This window comes from Mauremys reevesii, linkage group 1 (assembly GCF_016161935.1).
Source record: "Mauremys reevesii isolate NIE-2019 linkage group 1, ASM1616193v1, whole genome shotgun sequence".
NCBI lineage: Eukaryota > Metazoa > Chordata > Testudines > Geoemydidae > Mauremys > Mauremys reevesii.
Genome location: NC_052623.1, coordinates 251,367,863 through 251,393,849, shown reverse-complemented (window position 1 = coordinate 251,393,849; position 25,987 = coordinate 251,367,863). Strand labels below are relative to the sequence as shown.

Genomic DNA, 25,987 nt, shown 5'->3' with positions numbered 1-25,987 from the left:
AGAGAATTAACATTGACAGCTAGTTCAATATAGGTTTTAGGTGTGGACCAGTCCTAAATTTCTAAATGTAGAATTCAGTCCTATAATCTTGATAGGATTTCCCTGCTGCAAGCGGATCAATAACATGTTTAGTCCGCATACAGAAGAGGCAATTCTGAAGCATATTTCTTAGTATTTGGGGATCCTTAAATGTATTGGACCACTGTATCCCCTTCCCCTAAGCATTAGTAGCCGTGAATCTGATTTTTGGCCGGGGTGGGGAGAATAATAGGCTCAGAGTATGTGAGCCTTGGTTTATACTGCAAACTTATGATAGTATAACTACATTGCTCGGCTGTGGAAGATACCGACCTCACCCCGCCGTAGATAACGCTATGTCGACAGGAGGGCTTCTCCCATTAGCTACTGACTCTTGGGGAGGTGGAGTACCTGTGCTGACAGGAAAAGCTCTCCTTTCGGCGTAGGTAGTGTCTTCCAGGGAACTGGGGTAAAAATCTGTCTGGGGGTTGGACTAGATGACCTCCTGAAGTCCCTTCCAACTCTGATATTCTAGGATACGTGTTACAGCTGCATTGGTGCAGCTGCGCTGCCACAGTGCTGTAAGTGTACAGAAGTCCTAAGACTAGTGACTCTCTAGAGAGCAATCGTATGGCATAAACCACTAAATCCGGTAAGATGCTGTAGTAATAGAACGCATCTGCAATTCTGCATTTATATAGTGCATTTTTAAAAAAACGAACATGAAATATGCAATTGAATGACAATTTGGGTGGAGTGAATTGCTTGTGAGAGAATGAATCTGAGTGGACTTCAGAGTTTCCTCTTATCCTAGAATCTTACTAATGTGCAAGAATCAGCAGCTTGTCACGTTTCAGCTTGCTGCCCTTCCCATGTGTTTAAAGTGGACTACTTTCAGATAGGTTTTTATAAATAACCTTTTTTTTTTTTCCTGCTAGGATCGGAAGCTGTCAAAGTCAGAGCGGCAGAGATTTAAAGAGGAAGCTGAAATGCTAAAAGGGCTCCAGCATCCTAATATTGTTCGGTTCTATGATTCCTGGGAGTCTACAGTGAAGGGAAAGAAATGTATTGTTCTCGTGACGGAACTCATGACATCTGGAACGTTGAAAACGTAAGTGAGCTCAGGCACAAGAGGGGTGTGTGGTAATGATTAGCATGACATCAGAATGTTGAAATAAAATGGAAACCAATGTTTCTTTTGAGAATATCTAAGGCCAAAGACCCATTGCTGGAAGTGAGGCAAACTGACGCTTTCTCTGTAATCCTAAAATTACTGCTCAAGTTGGATGCTGTTAGCACCTTAATTAGAGTAATGGGCCATCCTTTGAGGTAGTGAGATTGATAAATTGTCTCATATCACTTTCTAGTATACACAGGCAGAAAAAGTTTATTGGTTTGTTTTTAATTTCAAGGATTGAGGATACAAGCAGTGATCCTATTCATCTCTTTGTATCTCCCCCGCCCCCATGTTATGCTTAAAATGTAGTGGTGGTGTAGCCCTGTTGGTCCCAAAATATTGGAGAGACAAGGCTCTTTGGGACAGGGAATGCTTCTTTGTACAGTGCCTAGCATAATCAGGCCCTGATACTTGATTGGGGTCTCTGGGTGCTTCCACAATACAAATAATGCGTAGAAGTAAGAAAAGTGATTTGAAAAGCTTTTTATTTAATGGTAAATTTATGGGGAATTTCAAAAGTAAGTGATTGTCTGAACTTCCAGACTGTAATTGAGCTCTCTGTAAAACTGTAAATCTGTTTTAAGCCTGAGCTGAAGTGAGCATTAGGAAATTGAGTTGCAAGGAAGCCCTCTAGTGGTGACTGCAAGTTCACAGAGAACATTATAAAATCGTTGGAAGGGACCTCAGGAGATCATCTAGTCCAACCCCCTGCTCAAAGCGGGACAAATCCCCAGACAGCTTTTTTTTACCCCAGTTCCCTAAATGCCCCCCCTCAAGGATTGAACTCTCAACCCTGGGTTTAGCAGGCCAGTGCTCTGACCACTGAGCCATCCCCCCACTTCAGTGCAGCTTTCCAACTTCCTTGGGTTTAGGGTAGACATAATTGGATGTTCATTGAACATGTGCACAGTTTTTGTCCATTTGGAACTGGAATAATTTTGGAGGGGGGGTGAGTGGGTAATAAAGAGAGTGAGTAATTTAATTGCCCTTTAAATCTGACAGGACTTGAATTCTAGTGAATAAATAGGCAGCCTGTAGGAGCTTGAAACAGTCTGTAAACAAGTTCATAATCCATTCAGTCAAAATACCCTGACCTGCTTGTTTTTGTGAGGTTTACTGATGGCCACAAATGAACACAGAACAGGAAAAATACCTTCTCCACTGAGAATTCTAGATTACATTTGCAGGGGAAGTGCTTATCCTTTGTTGCATCTGTTACTCTGAAGTTCTACAATCATGAATGTTTTTCTGCACGTGCAATGCCAAGGAACTGTTCAGGAAAGGGTTGTCTCTTCTCCTCTCCCCACCCCTGGTGGTTCAGCCTTCAAACAAGGCTGTGCTCTACATTAAGGATCTATAGCAATAAATGTAGACTAGTTTGGCCTATTGGAAAGATTGGAGGTGACTGTCACAGTTTAGGGCAGTTGCACCTTACTTCCCCTCTGTGATGCAGCAAGGGCATCAGCTCCAGACTCCTAAGCTGTCCCTTTTCATGGGTGGAGACCTATTTCTCCCCCTCTGGACTGGCTATTTCCAGGCTGAACAGTTCCCTGCCTTCACTGTGTTATTCCCCAGGATAAGAGAGTGTCTACGGGTATGGCTACACTTGAGAGTTGCAGTGCTGGTGGAGGCTTTCCAGCGCTGCAATTAGTAACTGTCCACACCTGCAGGGCACATCCAGCGCTGCAACTCCCTGGCTGCAGCGCTAGCTGTACACCTGGGTCTGCTTGGGGTATAACCATTGCAGCGCTGGTGCTACAGCGCTGCTCGTAAAGTGTGGCCACACACCAGCGCTGTTATTGGCCTCCAGGGTATTAGGAGATATCCCAGAATGCTTTTAACTAAATTACTCTCTTTGTTTTGCTATGCTGCCTCTCTTTGTTTTGTTGTGAACTCAGGGCTCCAGGAGCTGCTTATCTAGAAAACAAACACAGCTCCTGTTTGCCGTGATCAATCTGTAACTGACTGAACAATCAAATGAGATAAACCCACTACCTTGCTGTGAATGAGGCAGGCAGGGGGGATGACTGTTTGCTTGATGAGAGAAACAGCGGGGGCAGGGGTGAGAGAGGGAGTCTGTTGGAGCAGCTGCTTATCTGGTCCGCAGGCTGTTTGCAGTTAAGAGTAAGGGGTCGGGAAAAATTTCTGATTTTGCAAGGCAGGGAGCTGATACAGTGTCGGCTCCAAAAATCCTCTCTCTCTCTCTCCCCCGGTCCCTGTCACACTGCACCCCACCCCCCTCTTTTGAAAAGCACGTTGCTGCCACTTGAACGCTGGGATAGCTGCCCATAATGCATCACTCCCAACAGCGCTGCAAATGCTGCAAATGTGGCCACACTGCAGCGCTGGTAGCTGTGAGTGTGGCCACACACCAGCGCTTTCCCTACACAGCTGTACGACCAGCGCTGCAAATCTCAAGTGTAGCCATACCCTAAGCAGACCTGCTTTGCTTCTCTGCACTGAGATGGTACATAGTATACATGCCCAGAGTTTTAGATTACCAAACTGCTTTTATGAACAATCACATAACAATCTCAAGGCAAAAGCATTACAGTGAAAACACTTTTTTTAAAACAGTAAAAGAATCTACACACATGCTAATAAGCTTACCAGACATCAACCCCTCACTCCAAGAAGGGCTCAGGGTGGTGATTAGTCCTTCAAACCCTGCCCCTCCTCTCCCTCCCCCCCCAAGTTGTTTTTCCTTTGAACACAAGTTGATCACAGCTTCAGCTCAAACAAACACCGAAGTCTTATGGAGTTGCAGTGGGCCAAAGACCATCCAACTGTCCCTAAAGATTGGGGCTCCCTAGGTCTTATGTTTCCTGGATCAGAAGGAAAGCCAAGAGTCCCTTTTAACTCAGGTTTCAGAGTAGCAGCCGTGTTAGTCTGTATCCGCAAAAAAAAACAGGAGTACTTGTGGCACCTTAAAGACTAACAAATTTATTTTAGCATGAGCTTTCGTGAGCTGCAGCTCACTTCTTGGATGCAACCGAAGAAGTGAGCTGCAGCTCACGAAAGCTCATGCTAAAATAAATTTGTTAGTCTTTAAGGTGCCACAAGTACTCCTGTTTTTTTTTCCTTTTAACTCAGGCTGTTTAACCAAAAGTCCTTTTTTTGTCTGATCCCTGGATAATCTAGTTTAAACCAATATATGCAAGCCCCTCTCCAGGTCCTAGTTCTGAGGAGGTGTTACATCCTGAGTGAATTTGCTTAACTGTCCCCTACTGTTCTTAGTTCCTGGAGGGTTGTGGTCTCCCTCATGGAATTACATACAGTCCCTTTGTTAGTACATAAACATTTTGTGTATTTAATACAATGAACTCCTAAAATACTTAAACTTAATTCCGCATTGTATTCCAGTGGTGTCTCTAATAAATGAATGGCTCTGCAGAGCCTTTCTTGTGAGACATGCAGTTGAAGTCTCTCCATAAAGTTCTGGATATGCACCCACGTTTCATAGATTGATAGACTTAAGGTCAGAAGGGACCATTACAATCATCTAGTCTGACCTCCTGCACAATGCAGGCCACAGCATCTCACCCACCCACTCCTGGAACAAACCCCTAACCTATGTCTGAGTTATTGAAGTCCTCAAATCGTGGTTTAAAGACCTCAAGGTGCAGAGAATCCTCCATCCTCCATGCTGCAGAGGAAGGCGAAAAACCTCCAGGGCCTCTGCCAATCTGTCCTGGAGGAAAATTCCTTCCCGACCCCAAATATGGCAATCAGTTAAACCCTGAGCATGTGGGCAAGACTCACCAGCCAGCACTCAGGACAGAATTCTCTGTAGTCACTCAGATCTCCCCATCTAGCATCCCATCACAGACCATTGGGCATATTTACCCGCTAATAATCAAAGATGAATTAATTGCCAAAATTAGGCTATCCCATCATACTATCCCCTCCATAAACTTATCAAGCTTAGTCTTGAAGCCCCCACTACTCCCCTTGGAAAGCTGTTCCAGAACTTCACTCCTCTAATGGCTAGAAACCTTTGTCTAATTTCAAGTCTAAACTTTCTAGTGTCCAGTTTATATCCATTTGTTCTTGTGTCCACGTTGGTACTAAGCTTAAATAATTCCTTCCCTCCCTGATATTTATCCCTCTGATACATTTATAAAGAGCAATCATATCTCCCCTCAGCCTTCTTTTGGTTAGGCTAAACAAGCCAAGCTCTTTCAGTCTCCTTTCATAAGACAGGTTTTCCATTCCTCGGCTCATCCTAGTAGCCCTTCTCTGTACCTGTTCCAGTTTGAATTCATCCTTCTTAAACATGGGAGACCAGACCCCCACACAGTATTTCAGATGAGGTCTCACCAGTTTCTTGTATAACGGTACTAACACCTCCTTATCTTTACTGGAAATACCTTGCCTGATGCATCCTAAGACCGCATTAGCTTTTTTCACGGCCATGTCGTGTTGGCGGCTCATAGTCATCCTGTGATCGACCAATACTCTGAGGTCCTTCTCCTCCTCTCTTACTTCCAACTGATGCGTCCCCAATTTATAACCAAAATTCTTGTTGTTAATCCCTAAATGCATGACCTTGCACTTTCCACTATTAAATTTTATCCTATTATTATTACTCCAGTTTACAAGGTCATCCAGATCTTCCTGTATGATATCCCGGTCCTTCTCTGTGTTAGCAATACCTCCCAGCTTTGTGTCATCCGCAAACTTTATTAGCACATTCCCACTTTTTGTGCCAAGGTCAGTAATAAAAAGATTAAATAAGATTGGTCCCAAAACCGATCCCTGAGGAACTCCATTAGTAACCTTCTTCCAGCCTGACAGTTCACCTTTCAGTATGACCCATTGTAGTCTCCCCTTTAACCAGTTCCTTATCCACCTTTCAATTTTCATATTGATCCCCATCTTTTCCAATTTAACTAATAATTCCCCATGTGGAACTGTATCAAATGCCTTACTGAAATCGAGGTAAATTAGATCCACTTTGTTTCCTTTGTCTAAAAAAATCTGTTACCTTCTCAAAGAAGATCAGGTTGGTTTGGCACGATCTACCTTTTGTAAAACCATGTTGTATTTTGTCCCAATTACCATTGACCTCAATGTCCTTAACTACTTTCTCCTTCAAAATTTTTTCCAAGACCTTGCATACAACAGATGTCAAACTAACAGGCCTATAGTTACTCGGATCGCTTTTTTCCATTTCTTAAAAATAGGAACTATTGTTAGCAACTCTCCAGTCGTACAGTACAACCCCTGAGTGTACTGATTCATTAAAAATTCTTGCTAATGCGCTTGCAATTTCATGTGCCAGTTCCTTTAATATTCTTGGATGAAGATTATCTGGGCCCTCCAATTTGGTCCCATTAAGCTGTTCGAGTTTGGCTTCTACCTTGGATGTGGTAATATCCACCTCCATATCCTCATTCCCATTTGTCATCCTACCGTTATCCCTAAGCTCCTCATTAAAGACTGAGGCAAAGTATTTGTTTAGATATTGGGCCATGCCTAGATTATCCTTAACCTCCACTCCATCCTCAGTGTTTAGCGGTCCCACTTCTTCTTTCTTTGTTTTCTTCTTATTTATATGGCTATAGAACCTTTTACTATTGGGTTTTAATTCCCTTTGCAAGGTCCAACTCTACATGGCTTTTGGCCTTTCTCACTTTATCTCTACATGTTCTGACCTCAATAAGGTAGCTTTCCTTGCTGATCCCTCCCATCTTCCACTCCTTGTAGGCTTTCTGCTTTTTCTTAATCCCCTCTCTGAGATGCTTGCTCATCCAGCTTGGTCTACAATGTCTACCTATGAATTTTTTTCCCCTTTCTTGGGATGCAGGCTTCTGATAGTTTCTGCAACTTTGACTTGAAGTAATTCCAGGCCTCCTCCGCCTTTAGATTCACAAGTTCTTCAGCCCAATCCGCTTCCCTAACTAATTTCCTTAATTCTTTAAAGTTAGCCCTTTTGAAATAAAAAACCCTAGTCCTAGATCTATTTTTGTTTATCCTTCCATCTAGTTTGAACTGAATTAACTCATGATCACTCGAACCAAGGTTGTCCCCTACAACCATTTCTTCTATGAGGTCCTCACTACTCACCAAAACCAAATCTAAAATGGCATCCCCTCTTGTTGGTTCTTCAACTACTTGGTGAAGGAATCCATCAGCTATCACATCCAGAAAAATCTGAGCCCTATTATTATTACTAGCACTTGTTCTCCAGTCTATCTGGGAAGGTAGTCTCCCTTGATCACACAATTCCCATTAGTGTTTACTTCATTTAAAACATTAGAGGTCTCTATCCATGTCCAAATCGGATCCCGGTGGTCTGTAGCACACCCCAAGCATTATCTCAGGGAAGGCTCTAGTAGCTTTCTTTCCCAATGTGATTTTTGCCCAGACTGACTGTCTTATCCATTCCATCACTTCTTATTTCTTTACAGGTTTCAGAGTAGCAGCCATCTTAGTCTGTATCCACAAAAAGAACAGGAGTACTTGTGGCACCTTAAAGACTAACAAATTTATTTTAGCATGAGCTTTTGTGAGCTACAGCTCACTTCTTCGGATGCATAGAATGGAACACACAGACAGGAGATATTTATACATACAGAGAACATGAAAAGGTGGAAGTATGCATAACAGGAAAAGTCTGATCAATTGAGATGAGCTGTAAAGGTTTCTTTACAGTTAACCTCATCATTGATATACAATGCTACTCCACCACCTTTGCCTTTATTTCTGTCTTTCCTAAATCGCACATAGCTTTAAATACCTGTACTCCAGTCATGACTACTATTCCACCATGTTTCTGTTATCCCTATAATATCCGGTTTCACTTCCTGCACCAGTAGCTTGAGTTCCTCCATTTTGTTACCTAGGCTCCTCCCATTAGTGTACAATCATCTTAATTTTTGCTATTTGGCTTCACTGACATTCTTTACCCGATTAGGCACAGACATTCTACCAGCAGTATCTATTAGACTGGTATCTACACTACCCTTCCTCCTTATGTCTATTCTCCTACCCACAGCTGTATCCTTTCTTTCTTTATTTGCTTAGGTATATCTCCAATTATATTTTATATCTCCTAGAACTGGAAGGGACCTTGAAAGGTCATCGAGTCCAGTCCCCTGCCTTCACTAGCAGGACCAAGTACTGATTTTCTTCCCTCTCAATGTTAAATTCCCGATTACCTGGACATCTCCTCCAAATTCCTGGTTTAAAGCTCTCTTAATCAGTTGTGCCAGCCTCCATCCTAGAAGTCTATTTCCCTCCTTACTCAGGTGAAGTCCATCCCGAGAGAACAGTCCTCTGTCCAAGAATGCTTCCCAGTGGCCATACATCCCAAAGCCCTCTGTATAGCACCACTATCTGAGCCATCTGTTGATGGCCATAATCTTGTCAGACCTTTGTTGCCCTTCTCTAGGAACAGGCAGAATCCCACTGAAGATCACCTGAGCCTCAATTTCCTTAAGCGTCTTCCCCAGCCTGGCATAGTCTCCCTTGATACGTTCCAGTGAGAATCTAGCCATATCATTTGTTCCCACATTAAGGACAATCAGCGGATTCTTTCCCGCTCCCCTTAGAATCCTTTTCAGCCTCAGGTCCGCATCCCATATCTCAGCACCCGACAGACAGCACACCCTTCTGTTCTCAGGATCAGCTCTAGTTACACGCCTGTCTATTCTTTTCAGTAAGGAATCCCCAATCATGTAGACCTGCCTTTTCCTGGTGACAGTGCGATTCTCTGGTCTGTCCCTTGCAATCCTCCGCAACCCGTCCTGTATCCTCCAGGGGCTCATATTTGGTGGTGTCTCCATTGACTCTTCGCCTCTTCCTATGTGTTTCAAGTGTGTTAGGAGAGAATTTGGTGCATTCTACTCGTTTTTGATATTGGGATTTCAGAATAAAGTTCTAGTGCTAGGTTGAGTTGTTAAATTGGAGGTTTTGACAGATGGATGGGAGGGTTTTGGCACTTGAGGAATTGTGGGAGGCAGGAAAGGACTGTGAAGAAAATTATTAGTTGGATGTTTATACTAAAACAAGTAAATAGTTAACAGTGACACGTAAAGATATTTTAAGTTGCAAACATAATCTGTTATGCTGAATGGGTCAGTTAGCATCTTTCCAATCTTCAGACTCAAGAGAAGGTCACCACATTTTTTTAAACTGTAAGTCTGAACAGTTCTTGTTTGTCTTGTTCCAGGTTACACACCTCCAAGTTGGTAGGCCGTGCTGATTGCTAGTGATGCCAATATTTCTGACTCTCTATTTTGTATCTCTTACAGGCTTTTCTTTCATCATTTGATGGGGTTTTACTACACAGGGTTTGACAACAGTTCTTTCTGTCCTAGAATCTGTCCAGCCCATGAGTGTCTTCCCATTAATCTTCTGTTCCCACTGGGGATCAGATGAGTCTGAGTCCAGGACAGTACAACAGGACAAGTATACCTGTACCTGAAGTGGGACCCTATCTGCCACCACACCCTGTGCCCTAGGCTGTGTAACTCCTTTCCTCTGAAAGTTCACTCACATAGTTGACTCTGGATAGAAAGACAGAACTTTTTAGATGAAACATCTTAATCATCGTCTCACTGGATCAGATTTAAAAACTTAAATGGACTGAGCTTCCGCATTGCCTAATGGGAGGATAACTCAGACCTGGTTTACCTCAAGTCATGGGTGGTAGGTATAAGAGGCCAGGGGAGGTGCAGGGTTTGGCGGTGAAGTTTTTGCTTTTTTATGCTCTATGCAGGTTCCAGGACAACTGAGGAGGCGCATACCACCTCCTCAGCAGCCCCATAACATGCATGGGGCATATCAAAAGCATCTTCTACAAATGCTTTTCCCCTGGGTGGTGGGCAGGTTGGGTCTGGGAGGGGAGAGATGGCTGCAGCCAGCCCCAGGCTCCTCCTGGCAGGGGGAGGCTTGGCTCAGGGTTTTGGCCAGTCTAGCCGGGGCTCGTCCGCTTGGGGCTTCAGCCAACACAGCTGGGGCTCCTCCGCTGGGGGGGCGCTGGGCTGTGGCTGGCCTGGGGCTCGTCTGGGCCGGGGTGGGTGTGGGGGTGGAGAGGCCTTGGGGATTCAGCCAGCCCGGAGCTCCTCTGGGCTGGGGAGGGAGGCTTGGGGCTCCTGTGGCCAAAAGTGGGGTCTTGCGGCTCTGGCCACACAGGGTCTCGGGGCTCTGGCCATGGTGAGGGCAGAAGGAGCAGAGCTGGGGGCTAGCCTCTCCAGAGGGGGGCTCCACCCGCGGTCCATGCCTCAAGTACAGGTTTATGGCATATTAAGACCTTACCTGTGACACTAGAAAGACTCAGATCCTATCTCATAGAACTGGAAGGGACCCTGAAAGATCGAGTCCAGCCCCCTGCCTTCACTAGCAGGACCAAGTTCTGATTTTGCCCCAGATCCTTAAGTGGCCCCTTCAAGGGTTGAGCTTACAACCCTGGGTTTAGCAGGCCAATGCTCAAACCACTGAGCTACCTTCCCTCAGCATTAAATTAAAACTAGCCAGCACCAAAGTAGTGCAGAACATTTCTGCAAATTGGAAGCTTCTCATATATGTAGCTTCTGTTTAAGGAATTTATTTACACAGTGACTTGCCCCACCCACAGTCCTGATGACCCTTTGGTCTGGACTGTCATTAAGCTGAACTCCATGAGTAGGGCCCTACCAAATTCATGGTTCACTTTGGTCAATTTCACAGCCACAGGGTCTTAAAATTGTCAATTTAATGTTTTTTGGGTGTTTACATCTGAAATTTCAGTGTTTTAACCATGGGAGTCTTGATCCAAAGGGGATTGTGCGGGGCCCCAAAGCCATTGTAGGGGGGCTGCAAGATTTCCATACTTCTGTGCTGCTTTCAGAGCCCAGTTGTGAAGGCAGCAGCTGCAGTGTTTCCTGCAGCTGGAGGAGGCTCCTGGAGCTGGAGGTAGGCCTGATCTCACCAGTGCTGTTGGGAGCACCCCAACAAGGGGCTCCTAGTTGCTAGTCAGAGCCAGTGGTGGATTAATGCATGGGCCCATGGGGCCTGTGCCCAGGGGCCCTGGACAGTTTGAAAAATAAGAGCCCTGAGCCCCAAGAGGAGCCATGGGGGCTGAAGCCCTAAGCTCAGGCAGGAGCCAGCAGGAGGGGCAGAAACCTGGAGCCTGTGCAGGAACCAGGGCAGGGCACCCCAAGTCTCAGCTGGTGCCGTGGGGGTGGCAGCAACCCCAAACCTGGGCAGGAACCACAGGGGGAGGGCTGGAGCTGTGGGGGGTGGCAGACCCCAGCTCAGATCCCTGAGCTTGAGCAGGAGCTGCAGGGTGAGGAAGCCCCAAGTCCCAGCTGGAGCCTAGGTGCCCCCAGCCCTGGCAGGAGTTGCTGGAGGGAGTGGGGCAGTAGCCCCAAGCTCAGGCACCCAGAGTCCAGGCAGGAGCCATGGGGAGGGGGAGCGGAAGCCCTGGATCTCGAGCACTCTGAGCCTGGGCAGGAGCCGCAAGGGGGAGCTGTGGCAGTAACCCTGGAGTTTGAGCATCCTGAGCCCAGGCAGGAGCTGTGGTGGTGGGGGATGGGGTGGAGGGAAAGCCCTGAGCTGGTCTGGAGCTACGGGGGCCCGCAGCCCTGCGCACTGGATGGCCCGCAGCCCCAGCAAAACCCGTGTGGGGAAAGCAGTAGCTTGGGGCCGCAGCAGGAGCTGTGGGTGACAGCAGCAGCCTCTGGCCCGGGTGCCCTGAGCCACAGCAAGAGCCGTGGAAGCCCAGAGCCGAGCTCTGGGGCTACTGCAGCAGAAGTAGTGAGGGTGATACACCCTCATTTCTGCACTGCCTGTGGAGGTGAGTCTTATCTCCCTCCGATAACTTCTGTGCAGGGGAAGGACAAGTCCCGTCCCTCCCCAGCCTGGCTGATTTCAGGAAGATCAGATTTGACGGGAAGGGCTTATTTTGCAGTCCATGACTTGTTTTTCACAGTCATGAAATTGGTAGTGCCCTAGCCAAGACGGAGATTTACCAGTCTCACAACTTTATGCTGCCACCCATGATTGTAGTGTCTGAGTGTCTTCCACATTCAGTTGCTATAGCAAGTTGTCTAGTGGACTTCATAGCCGTCTGCTCGTTTCCTTTATTTGAATGTGGGAAAGTTTGCTTTATTGTAGGGCTGTATCTGCTTTTTTGGGGTGTGTGTGTGTGGGGGGGGAAGTGGTCATCACAACCTATTTTGATCTTTTTTTTTAAAGTTACTAATACAGCAAGAGTAACTATTTGTAGAATCATATGGCTTTAATTTCATGTTACTTCTCTTTTGCCCTAATCCTGCTAAGGAATCTTCCTGTCCAAGTCCTAATGAACGTCAGGGTTGTCTGTAACTAAAGTAAAACATGTTTCCATATCTTTGGTAGAATTTGAAAGGGACAGTCAAATTTGTCTGTTAGTTTTGTTTTGTAAAGCAAGCCTATGAAATACTAAATAAATAGTTTTACTAAATAAATTCTAAATAAGTAGTTTATTGAACAAGACCTGCAGTGTTTCCAACTCCTTGTTAATGCATGAGAACAAAGCGAAATTAACTGGTCTGTTTTCATTGTGAAAGATTAGAGACGTGTAAAGAGCATAAATATAATTCAGATTTAAAACTATTTGAGGTTTAATTTAAATTCCCTAACAGCTATTTAATGTGGCTTTTTCAAAACTAATGTTCATCTAAGAACTGCTTCTTAAAGCCATTGAAATGTTCGTTGCTGTTTTTTAAAAGAGAGCTGCAGTGTTTAGTTGGCTGAGCCATTTATAAAGTTTCTAAACATGGTTTTGAAAACATGTTCTCTTTTTCTGTTAACTGAATGGGGCTCATGTAACTCAGAGGAAGGATTGCACTTTTATGTCAGACTAGACTTCCTGCTGGTTCTCTTTTTAAACACAATGTAACTGTTAAGAAGAAAAAATGACTCTTGTATGCCACCTGGAACTGAGGTATCACTGACCCCCCTCCCCCAACCCACCAGCCTGGGCTCCCTTTACATTGTACTGTGACAATCTGCCCAGACCACATACAAGTAGGGACACACCCAGCTGCAGTTACATGCAGATGCTGTGATTGGCCCTGCATGGGAAGGCTCCAGCTAGGGGACTTCCCAGGTACTCAGGCAGGCACCCCCTCTGGAGTCTAAACCCAAAATTATACTCTTGCACTGCACAGGGAACTATACAGCGTAAGCTCATGAAATTTGCCCCCTCCCTCAATGTGGAGAGCAATACACAACTGCTTTCTGCCCTGAGTTATGACTCCCACACATTGTTTATTTGCTAGGTAAGCTCCTTTGATCTATTCGCTATCCTTTATAATCATTAAAAATCTGTTTTTTGTAGTTAAACTTTTTTGCTTTGTCTAAAACCAAAGTATGCCTAATATTTCTAACTTCAGATTCAAAAAGATACATGCATACAAATAGGATAATCATACTCAGTAAATCATAACCTTTTCAATGATACCTCACATGATTTATCTTGCATAAAATACATTGTCATAATTATATTATAATATCACTGTGAAGAATATGGGGTGCAGTGTCACAATGACCTGATGTTCTTTTCTTTCGCTTTATGCTGTGAAAAGGTCTGATACAGTTGTGTGGCTTTTTCTGTTGTGGTTTTACCTTCAAAATGTCCATTTTGGCCTTGTTGAGGGAATCTCAGTGTAGCATAGACTCACACTTTAGTTGAAGGAGAGATTGCCCAATTTTTCACAAAGCTGACCTTTTTCCAGGAATGATAGTGCCAACAAAAACAAACCAAGTTCTGACTGAAATCCCTTCTCCTTTCAGTTGTTCAGCTTCCATTCATCTCTTGTGATATTTCTCTAGTTTCTATAGGCATCATTTTTCCAGGCTAGACTATCTGAATTTCTAGTATAAAAATCAACCAGTGAGGAGAAAATAACCCTTTCAGGTCCTTCTTTATACACCAAAAAGGGATTAAGACCATTTCCCCCCCATTTCAGGTGGTCTTCTAAATGAATACTTAAGAATGCACAGTTTGCAAATCTGACTTTCCATTTGTTCTGATTTGCTGCTGATGTCCAAAACAATGTAATTACTGTCCGGATAGTACCTGTCTGCCTGGTAACTAATCAGTGTTTTAAGATGTATTGTCTTCATTGGAAATGGACTAGAGTAAAGTTTTCTTTTTCCTTTTAAAATGTCTGTGTGAGCTTTAAAAGTGACATGTGATTGGTAGCTTATGACAGTGTTTTTGGAAAATTACAACAATCCTGCAGGGATGCAGGATGATAGTATGAGCCTAGCTCCTTTAGGAGTGAATTGCTGGCAGTAGACCAGCATATTTGAGAATCAAGAATGTAATTGGAGATCCCAAAAGCTGAACTAGAGTGCCACTACCATGTGACCCTTGGAACAGGCATTAAAAAGATGAATGACTGTGTCAGTAGCAAAAAGTATTTAAACCAAAATCATGAGTGGTAGCTGATATGAACCAGAGCCTCTTTCATTTGCTCTCTCTTCCTGGGCTTGCTTTTTCTCTGCCCTTGTTCTCTCCTTAAATTGTGCTCTGATTTCCCTCTGGATTTGGCTCCTGATTGCTTTTACAGAGTTGTTTTACAGCAGGATTATCACTAGGAGCTTGATTTCAAGGGCTTTCGTTGAACCAGAGAAATTGTAGTAATGGGAATTAATGTCTGTGATCTTATGCGGGCAATGGTCCAAATGATTTCATCAAGACCAGTTCTTCTAATGAAGTGGATACACAGAAACCAGAACTCACATTGGCAGTGCTCTGGGGTAAACGTGATAATCCCAGTCTTATAGCATCACATAGTACTGACCTCGGTGCTGGTCACAGGAATTAGGACAACTGTCTTGGAGTGGTGCAGGAGACAGCCGTCTCAAGGATTGGTCCAAGACTGTGGAATAAACTGGGAACCATCATCACCACCTTCCTCTGCATGTGCAAAGCACATTTTGTCAACCTTTCTTTCTCTAATATAAACACACAGCCACATGTACGTTTTTAAAAACAACCCTACACTGCACACACAGTTCTCCTCCTAGGGAGAAGATGAGAACACCAACCCATACATGAAAGATGTTAGTCATATTGCTTAATGCACTACTGGTTGGTGTTCAGAGACTATGGTGATGAGGTTGGTATAAAAATCTGTATAGAAATGGACACAGATGAAGCCTGTTAACAAGCCTGGAAACAAAAGTTCCATCTCTGGCCTGACTCTTGTATTTAGACTTTTTTGAAACCCATGTCCGAAACAAGCAATAGTGTGTCAAGAAACTTGAGATTGTGCCGTGTCTTCTCTGAAAGGTGGTTTGGATTTGTTGAATCTGTATTGTCCATTTAGTAGAGTGCATCCTTTGGGCTAGAAGGTTCTTCCACCTTCCCAGAGTTCTGTAATGAGTCCAGATGGTGTTTTCAGTTGGGTTTTAAGTGATTTAAATCCTGTCCTACATCTCTTGAGACCTTTGAGAACAGCTAACTTGATTAGTCAAGTTGAGGCAAGTTTGAACTGTACCCTAGGTCCCTGGCTGAGTTGCTTGGATTAATATTTCAGTAGCTGAGTGGTTGCTGTGGTGACTTCATAGCTGTCACTCACTACCCAACAAAACTTCTATTCATTCAGAATTTGACATTCTCCAGCGTTCTTTTCCTCTGCTGTGTCCAGGAAAAGGCATATTTATATAAGATAGTGATCAGACCTAGCTACTTAAGCACTATATTTGAGGAAAAATGAATTGAGGGGGAGGGTAGCTTTGCTAAGCAGGTGGTGCAGCATGGAAGATGTCAGTTTTAATAAGGAATAATTGGAGATAAAGGGTTTTAGAACCAGGATTAAAAAAATAAATGAAGCCTTCAGCTATCTGCATTTGAAGTCATATTTTGTCAATCAGTGATTTGTTACAACTATAGAATTGGAGTTCCATTTTATCCATCAGAACCATCAGTAGTCACCTCCTGGGTAATAAAATTAAACAGCAAAATGCTGAAGTAACTAGATAGGCCAAGCCAGCCCTCAGGCTCACTAAAAATATGTATATGGAGGACAACTTGCTTAAAGACTCTGGCCATGTTGGGGCCGTCTAGGCAGACTTAAAGTAGAAGGCAAAGCTGAGGTTTGGTAGTGGACAGAACTAGCTGTTTATGAATTCTTGAACTTTAACTAGTCTTTCTTCTTCTGAAAGTTTTAAAGAACTGCAGTCTCTCTGTCAGCAGGGCCAGACTAATGCAGCTGTCTAAAAGACAGCATGAAATATATTTGAGTCACAGCTGTTGCTGTCCACCCTTGCCAAGGAGAGGAATGATCAGTGGATCTGCAGAGCCAGTGTCCTGCCTATCTCCAAAAACCTGCTTGCTGCTTCCATAGCTTATAGCTCTGCAGCCAATAGGGAGTGCTGACACTGTGTTGTGGAACAGTACTGTTCCTAAGCATCCAGTGCACTGAAATCGGTCCATTAAATGTAATAAATAGGCCACATGTAAATTGTAGTATACTTACTAGATTCGGTACTGTACATTAGTTGTTTTTACACATTAGCAGAATTAATGGTGAAAACTTAACAAATGAACCTGAAATTTGTATTCCTTTGTACTCTGTTCTTTTTCTCAGGTATTTGAAAAGGTTTAAAGTGATGAAAATCAAAGTACTACGAAGTTGGTGCCGTCAGATATTGAAGGGCTTGCAGTTTCTGCACACCCGCACTCCTCCCATTATCCACCGGGACCTAAAATGTGACAACATTTTCATCACTGGCCCCACTGGATCAGTCAAGATAGGAGACCTGGGTCTGGCAACCCTGAAACGAGCTTCCTTTGCCAAGAGTGTGATAGGTAAGCCTATTTTGTTTTTGGAGGCTGGTAGACCCAGTCCACTTACTTGAGCAAAATTTCTTCTGGGAAGGTCAAGTGTCCAAGTACACTCATCTTAAAATACCTGATCGGAGCTCAGAAAAGCAATACTGGTTTTGCTTCTGAATTGTGGGGCTCATTCTGCTGTACTGATTAAATATCTTTTGTTGCAGGGTTTTGGTATCTGTGCTCCTAGTATTTGGATACAATCTGTGGAAGCATTTTAGGAATATAGGTTTATGATGTTGCCCCCCCACAGCTTAGTTGAACACTGTTGATAAAACCACTGTAGCTGGATTATGGGATATTAAACAGATTTAAATCTGAAATTGTATTTACTGCCAATTTGTTTGAGTGCGCACATAGTGGTTTTGGTGACATACCTCTCCCTTTCTATCAATAATATATCTTGATACCTAGCTTAGCATCTAGCCACATACCCAAATCTGCTAGTTTGTCAATCTAACATTGTAGAGTACCCTATTTTAGTTTGGGCTAGTTTGAAACTGGCACCATTGGATCATCCTAGAAAATTGGTTTTATCAACTTTTGTTCTGATAGTGTGCATTATATTTAGACTAACAAGGGAGCAAGATGGTCCTTTTTAATGTGCTGCTAACACTTTTATATTGCTGAATGGTCCTTTACCTGTTCTCCTGAATACACTGTTGATATAAGTTTGCAGATGTTTTGCATGCTATCACTATTAAAATGTTTCCTGCTTCCTGATCAGGATAGTGTTTAAATATTGACAGAAGTGGAAAAATATACAATGGCAATATATAAAATTTCCTTAAACACGTCCTCACCATGTGTTAATTTTCTGCCTAGAGCTTCAATCATATCCCTCTGTGTTCTTGCTAACAATTGTTAGCCTATGGCTAATTGGATATAATTGACTTCTGGATTATGGGTTGTGGGGAAGGATTAGGGAAGCTAGGTTGACTGATCTTCAAACAGTCTTAAATCTGGTTAGCTTGCAGGAAATAATTCACTGCTTAAAGTCTTTCATCTCTGGCTTGGAGGAGCCCTGATCATACAGTGTGATCTCTTCACTTGTGGAGAGCGTGCTGTGATTGAGGCATTAGGGGGCAGTGCATCTTCTGCAAACTCTTTACATTGGGACTTGTTGAATCTCACGCTCTGTGCCTGTAACTCAATCTCTCTGTATTTCTAAGTATTTTTTGCCTGTAGGATGTTCCTCACTATTGCCTGTATCTGCAGTAGGCCTATAAAATATACTGCAGGTGAGAAGGTAAGTATGTGAAGAAAAGGGCTCTGGTGAGTGGCCTTTGCAGAAAATTACTTTTATTCATTCCTTATGAAGCTTTATCTGTAGTGACTGGGTTTTTCATTGCAAGGCCTTTTTCTGAACAGTTCCACTTCAAAAAGTAAATGGAGTGTTACAGGTCAGAGACTAGCTGTGGGCTCTTACCAGTACTACTTTTTTGCAGCAGGGGGCAGACGGGTATGTTGCAACAAGCCCCATTGCCTCCTTTCTTACAGGGAGGAAAGGTAAGTGTGTCTAACTCTCCCTAGTATTTGGTTTGCAGTCTTGCTAGTCTTTTACTTTTTTTCTCCATTTGTCTTAAATTTGATCATCTCCTGATCCAATTTTTATTGTAGCCAAAGTTTCCCATTTCTGCCCTTACGTTGAGTAACATGTGGAAAGCAGTCAAAATATGGACCCTCTCATCTAATTCCTTACAAAGGCCTTGCAGTGGGACACCCGTGGGGTACATTGATGCAACAGAGTGACTAAGGGTTTCCTCCCTCTTCTTTTTGCCTCCACTTTCTCTTCTCTCACAGGTCTGCCCGTCCGCTTCCTCCTGCGGTGAGTAACGCCAGCAGCCTCTGCTCGCTTTGAGACATTTAGAGTCTGAATCGTTCTTTTAATTTAAGGTACCCCAGAGTTCATGGCACCCGAGATGTATGAGGAGAAATACGATGAATCCGTTGATGTATATGCTTTTGGGATGTGTATGCTTGAGATGGCCACGTCTGAATATCCTTATTCTGAGTGCCAAAATGCTGCGCAGATCTACCGTCGAGTGACCAGCGTAAGTCTCCCATACCTCTCTGCTGATTCGAGAGCTGGTGCTACCGCTAACAAAGGAAGCTGGATAGCTTCATACAATGCAAGAAGTAAGAAAGACAAGCTGACACATCTTTAGGTGAAAATGTAGAAGTTACTTTGCTTAGCCCAATCTACGGAAATGCTAGAAGTGTGTGGAAAAGTGCTCAAAGGAAAATCACTTACAGGACTTAATATGCTATTAGAAATCAGATCTTTCATACACAGTCTGATATCCTACTTTCAGGTAAAACTACATAACAAGGTACTATATCACAGTAAAATTCACTCCACTATCACAGGATATTTTCTGACTCATGACAATTTTGTGCTTTTTGCCTTGTTAGTTTGAAACTTTAGTCTCTGGAATAAACAAACTTGGGTCACAAATCTAGGGAACTCTGGATTAACTGATTGCCAATGCAGATCCTCATCTGTTTGTTTTTGAGTCATTGTAAGTTAATACTTTATTGTATCCTAAATTGCCTTTGGCTTCTTTGCTGTTGGGCCACTTTCCATAGTTGACAACTGGAAATCTTTTACATTATCAGCAGGTAACTGGCTCACAGAATGAAGTGAAACAAAGGTGCCAAATGGAGTGCTTGTAAACGTGTCACTGGGTCAGACTAGAGAGGTTTTTGTTGCCACAAACATTCAGATGGTGATATTTGAATAGTTTGAGCCACCAGCTGTGGCACCAAATCAAGAGTGTAAGTTTGAGTAGTTGGGAATGATGGGACCTCCAATTCAATTTGTGTTTCAGTGGTGGCTTTTTTTAAGTATAATGTGAAATAGTTGAAGGTCTCCTAATGAGGATGATAACTGCTGTCTTGCAGCATGCTGGATAAGTAATCAGTCTTCAGAGCTAAATATTCAGAAAAATAAGAAAGAGGGGGTGATAGTAATCCTCAGAATTGGAATTTCTGGCATCTATAACGTCTGTTTCTTGACTGATTATTTTTTTTTGGGAGGGGGCGGGGGGGGACCCTTCCAGTTGGAAGTAGAGAACCTTGTTGGTTGGTTTGCCAACAGATGATTTCCTTCATCTAGTGGTGGGAACCCAATAAGTTTCCATATGTTCTCTTGTTAATCTTGTGGTATGACTTTAGAGATGGGGGTGAGCATTTGTGAATGAAGTGCTTAGCTTTGGAAGAAACACCAATACAGTCCGTGCTCCTAATACCTCACAATCTAATGGGTGGATAGTGAGAAAACAAAATTGACTAGAAATGCTGAAGAAATAATGTGCAGTATCTTTTTGATTAAATATCATCCCAGTTGCGCCTTCCCACCTGAAGTACCTAAGATTTATGAGGTTACTTCCAATTTATCTTTTTTCCATTTGGCCTGTCATCTGGCCTGCAAGTGTTAATGAATATCATGTAGCAGTAATCCCCTCACCCCTACCCTCCAAGAGGGTTTTGTGTCCTTACTTGAAGGATTGATTTATTTGTACACTCTCACAAGACTGTGCCAATCAAGCAATGCAGGAGATACCGGAGTTGTTTGATTGACTTGGTCTTGTAGCAAATTGGGGATGGGGGGGAAAGTACTTCTATTGCATTCCCTTAGTCCCAGCCAGGATACACATTGCCTTGGATGTGAGCCTGTGGGTGAGATCTCCTGGATGACCTGCTCAGTGCAGGATGACCTGCTTCCTAAGGGAGATGGCTGCACATAAACACCCTCAAAGTGTACCGGCTAATATAGGGAACATGTGTTAAATGCAACATTGTGGCTGTAGCTCTAGTTATGAACCACCTGGATTGCTTTTTTGTATTGTCTTGCTAAGGGAGTCCTGACCTTTTTGCTGTCTTGGGTGGAGGCAATGGTCAGTAAGGCCCTATGTGTTCTCTGACACTAACTGTGCAGCAGACTGCTTATGTTTATCTAAGACATTTCCAAGAGTGGTTACCAAAGAAAGTACTGCAGCACCCCCCCAACCTCTTGTAGACCAAACCACCAAGAAACTCAATATCCAGTACTCTTTAACAGTGGATACCCAAACCCTGAAGTCCCAGACACTGCAGCAGTGTTGTGGGATGAATTTCCATTGGGCTTCACATTCCTCCTCTGTTACTTGTATTAATGGTCTAAGGGTATACCTACACTGGAGTTTGAGGCTTCTATTTTTGCTAGCTCTGATCAAGCTAGCATGGGTATGTCTACCTAAGGTGGAAATTATACCTCCAGCTCCAGTGTAGACATACCCTAAGAAAACTGCTTGATGTGGGATTTCTTTAAATCTAATTATCTGGTGAAGGTGGAGTTGGTAGGCAGACCTACTAATGCTCACCCAGTATCTAAGAGTTGTCATGGGCCCCCTTAAATCAAGATTTTTTTTCTATAGCAAAATCAGGTGCCCATGGTCTCTACCTGGTTCATAACAAAACACTGCTGTAAGAGTTTGGGATTTGCATTTGGGTGGCCCAAACCATGCTGTACCTTTGAAAAATGCCTCTGTTGCTTTATATTAGAGGTTTTTTTTTTAAACTTGTGTGAAACAAGGCAAAGGATTTCCCGCCCAAGTTGGATTCTGGCCCATCTTGAGTATCCTACAGAAATCTTCGGTCAATAGCCCACTCTTACCTCTTTTAGGATTTAAGTCTTTGGTCTTATAAAGAGTTTTTAGCACTTTTCAGTAGGGGACCTCTTATTCTAGTTACACTTTGAGTGGCATAACTTCGCCCTCTAGCTAGCTCTACATTGCCTTCAGTTAGTTGGAAGAGGTTTTATGAACCTCCCTTTGAACCTCATCTTTGAGATTTGTGGTTCTTTCATCCACAAGGTAGTTTTTGGATAGCAATCAACTCAACCAGGAACATGGGAGAGCTCTCTGCTTTTTCCGGTCTTCCTCCATCTTTAATCTTCTGTAATGACAAGGTGGCTCTGTGCATCTGTCCTAGCTTTTACAGGAAAGCCTGTCCCCATTTCAGCTAACCACGATATCTCCTTTGGAGTTTTGGTCCCAATCTAGAACACGAAGGGAAAAGCCTGCTGCTACCCATTAGACTTCAGGAGCAGCCCTTCTTTGTACTTAAATCAGAAATATTCAGGGGAATGGACAGTCTCTTTAAACCCTAAAAAAGAGAATGAAAAAAAGACCTCAGGCAGCCAGATTCATCATGGATAAGGCTAAGATTTTGTCATGGTTATTTTTAGTAAAAGTCACGGACAGGTGACGGGCAATAAACAAAAATTCACGGAAGCCGTGATCTGTCTGAATTTTGTTGCTGTGGCTCCCTGGTTTCCCTTGCCACCATGGTAGCTGGGAGCTGCAGGGTTCTCTCCCCACAAGACTGTCCCTGGTCGCTGGAACCCTGAGGAGGGGCCACCTGAGGAGGCGGTCGCCTGTTGCTGGAAACCTGCAGGGGGGCCCTGAGGAGGCTGTCGCTTATCACTGGAACCCTGCTGGCTGCCAGCTCCAGTCCTGCAGCCAGCAGGGGCTGAAGCAGAAAATGTCACTGAGGTTTCTGGAAGTCACTGATTCTATGACGTCCATGACAAATGTAGCCTTAATCATGGATAATTTTTAATCGGGTGCAGACTCTAGAAGGCCTACAAACCCTTGGAATCTGACTGGCCAGTATAAATTAAAGCTCAGTCTGCCAGAGCCATGGCCATCATCTGGGCTGGAGAGGGGAGATGTCAATAGACAAGCTTTTTAGAGCTGTAACCTGGTGTTCCCTGTGCTCTCACTCTCACTGTGAACAAATTATGCAGGTAGTTGTGGACCCAGCCCTTGGTTGCAGGGTATTTAGAGCAGGGCTTCCACAAGAAGCTTTCTTCAGGGAGCAGCTGAAGGGTTTGGAGGTTTCTATTCCTTCTTCCCCTGCTCCTTTGCTCTCAAGCTCCCTCTTAAAGTTGAGCCTGGACTCTTTTGTTCTCCCTCCCTACAGTGGGTTTTCAGTTAGATAGTGCTTTCTAGAATCTAGTATGTGTGTGCTGTCAGACTGATCTACAGCAAGGCATGTTCTCATTTGCTGGGTAACTGGCTTTCTGTGGTCCAGTCCAGTTGGACTCTAACCCTACCAGGCTTTCCAAGTGCAAGCATTGTTGGGGAGGTAGACTGGGCAATTGGCAAGAATCACTGTGGAAAAGTGGAGGAGGGGAGCCCTCAAGGCAGACAAATCCTTGACTGCTCAACATGTCAGAGCAAGTGAGGAGGAGGAGCCAAACCAAGCACAGAAAGCAAATTAGCTGGTAAGTGAGAATATACCTCTGACTCAGAGCAGGTCTATACTCGCCGTCTGGGTCGACGCGGTGAGTTCGACTTCTCCGAGTTCGAACTATCGCGTCTAATCAAGACACGATAGTTTGAACTCCCCGCGTGCTCCGGTCGACTCTGGAACTCCACCACTGCGAACAGCGGTGGCGGAGTCGACCTTGGAGCCGCGGAGTTCGACCCCGCCGTGTCTGGACGGGTAAGTAAGTCGAACTAGGGTACTTCAGCTACGCGAATAGCTGAACTCGAACTTGCGTACCCTAGTTCGACCCCCGCCCTTAGTGTAGACCAGGCCTCAGTGGACAAGATCACTTCACTTTTGTCTGTAACCTGCTTGGACAAGTGAGAGTATTCAATGAACACTTGAACACCAACCCAAGTTGTATCCAAGCTACTGTTAGTTTCTCAGTTACTGTGTGCTACTGAGTGGACAGCAAGCATGCTTAATTTGCTCTTCCAGCATTTCTTTCTGGCTTTGCTTCCCCTTGGTTTAGTTAGATCTCATTCCTAAAGGGGTATCTTAGAATGCTAAGAAGAAAACAAATGCTCTGCTTGTGTGGCAGCCCTATCAGTAGTTCTTCTATGCCAGACTCCTGAACTATTGACTACTTTTAATTTTTAAAGACCTCCTGGTTTTCCAGACCCCCAATCATCAGATAATGAGAGTTTCACAAGTTGAAATGTCTCAGACCTGGGTAGGTCCTTTATGACCTTTAAACAAGAACTTATTTCAATAATGTGGTTCTCCTGTTTGGTTTAGGGTTTTTTTGCCTCCCAGATGTGGCATCCCTGGAGCTAAATCTCCATGTCAGCTCTCCATTGCTATTCTGGGCCTCTGCTTGCCATTCATTTATCCCCTATTCTATATGCAAAATTGATTTAACTGAACCCAGTTTGACAGGGATGGTCTCTGTGGAAACTACTGAACTACTACTAACCTTATTTGCTCTTTTTTCCTCAGTTTTTTCTTATAGTATTTGAGGAAAACAAACTGGACACATGTCTGCCTCTTGTGGGCCTAAAGCTAGTTGCTAATGTGACATTCATTTCATCCTCAAAACTATTACTTCCAAGCCCTAAAAATTCCTGGCTGAGAACACAGAAGTTCCTATGATGGGTTCTCCCCCGAGGTGCCACCTGGAACTGGGGTACTACTGAGCCCCTGGCCCACCAGCCTGGGCTCCCGCTCACACTGTACTGCTGTGACAAGCTGCAGATTCCTCCAGCCTGCACTTTCACCAGCATACATACAGGTAGGGGGACACCCAGCTGCAGTTACAAGCAGGCTTTCTGACCAGCCCCTGCATGGGAAAGCTACACCCAGCTCCTCAGGCAGGCACCCCCTCTGGAGTATAAACTCAAAATTATACTGTCTTGCGCTGCACAGGGGACTGTTCAGCATAAGCTCATAAAATTTACCCCCTCCCTCAATGTGGAGAGGAATATCAACAGCCTTTTGCCTCTGAGTTATGATTACCACACTGGTTTAGATCAGGGATTCTCAAACTGGGGGTTGGGACCCCTCAGGGGGTTGTGAGGTTATTACATGGGGGGTCGCAAGCTGTCAGCCTCCACCCCAAACCCCGCTTTGCATCCAGCATTTATAATGGTGTTAAATGTATAAAAAAGTGTTTTTAATTTATAAGGGGGGAGTCTCACTCAGAGGCTTGCTATTTGAAAGGGGTCACCAGTATAAAAGTTTGAGAACCACTGGTTTTGATAAAGCAAAAATAAGTAAACTACAAAACATAGATTTTAAGTGATTATAAGTGATAGCAAACAGATCAAAGCAGATTACCTAGCAAATAAACAAAAAATGCAAACTAAACTTAATATACTAAATAGATTGAGTATGAAAAGCAGAGTCTCACCTTAAGAGATGATACAAGCAGGCTGCAGATTCTTTTGGGGCAAGCTGCACTTACCTTACAGCTTGGAATCTGCAGGTGTTTCATTCACAGGCTAAAAATCTCTTTAGCCTGGGTCCAGCACTTTCCCCAGTTCATTCTTTTTTCCTCTGGTATTTCCAGGAGTCCCCTTGTGGGGGGGGGTGAAGAACACCAGATGATGTCACTCCCTGCCTTATATAACTTTTGCATATGGCAAGAACCCTTTGTTTCAAAGCTTGGTTCCCAGACTGGTCTGTGGAAAAACACTGACATCCCAAGATGGACTCTAGAGACATGCAGTCACATCACATGTCTTTGTAAAGTCATAGTAGCTATTACTTGGAGGCTGTCTGTAGCGTTCTCAGGAAGGCTCCTCAGGTGGGAGATAAGCTTCTCCTAATGCTGATTGTTTTTCCTAATGGCTCATTGCCCTGAATAGGTCTTTCTCCACCCACTGTCTAGACTGAAAACATCTTGTCTAGTGAGCGTTACCCTAGTGTAACTACATTTGAAATACAGATACATAGTCAATATTCATAAAGTCAGATACAAAAATGATACATGCATGCATACAAACAGGATAATCATAATCTTTCCAATGACATCTCACATGACTAGTCTTGCATAAAATAAGTTATGTCATTATTATAATACAGTATCACGGTGACAAATATGGAGTGCAGTGTCACAGTTCCTTCAAGTATCAGAGGGGTAGCCGTGTTAGTCTGGATCTGTAAAAAGCGACAGTCCTGTGGTACCTTATAGACTAACAGAAGTATTGGAGCATAAGCTT

At 43.8% G+C, this 25,987-nt stretch overlaps 1 protein-coding gene across 7 annotated transcripts in view; it reads left to right on the top strand.

Annotated features, from left to right (window-relative positions):
* Positions 1-25,987, top strand: part of WNK1 (WNK lysine deficient protein kinase 1) — a 182,090-nt gene that overhangs the window by 53,478 nt on the left and 102,625 nt on the right. For all 7 annotated transcript variants that reach the window (XM_039546941.1, XM_039546930.1, XM_039546936.1 and 4 more), the window contains exons 2-4: positions 957-1,129; positions 16,768-16,988; positions 18,909-19,066. In XM_039546941.1, coding sequence (XP_039402875.1) covers positions 957-1,129; positions 16,768-16,988; positions 18,909-19,066 — 552 coding nt within the window. The remainder of the gene's footprint in view (positions 1-956; positions 1,130-16,767; positions 16,989-18,908; positions 19,067-25,987) is intronic.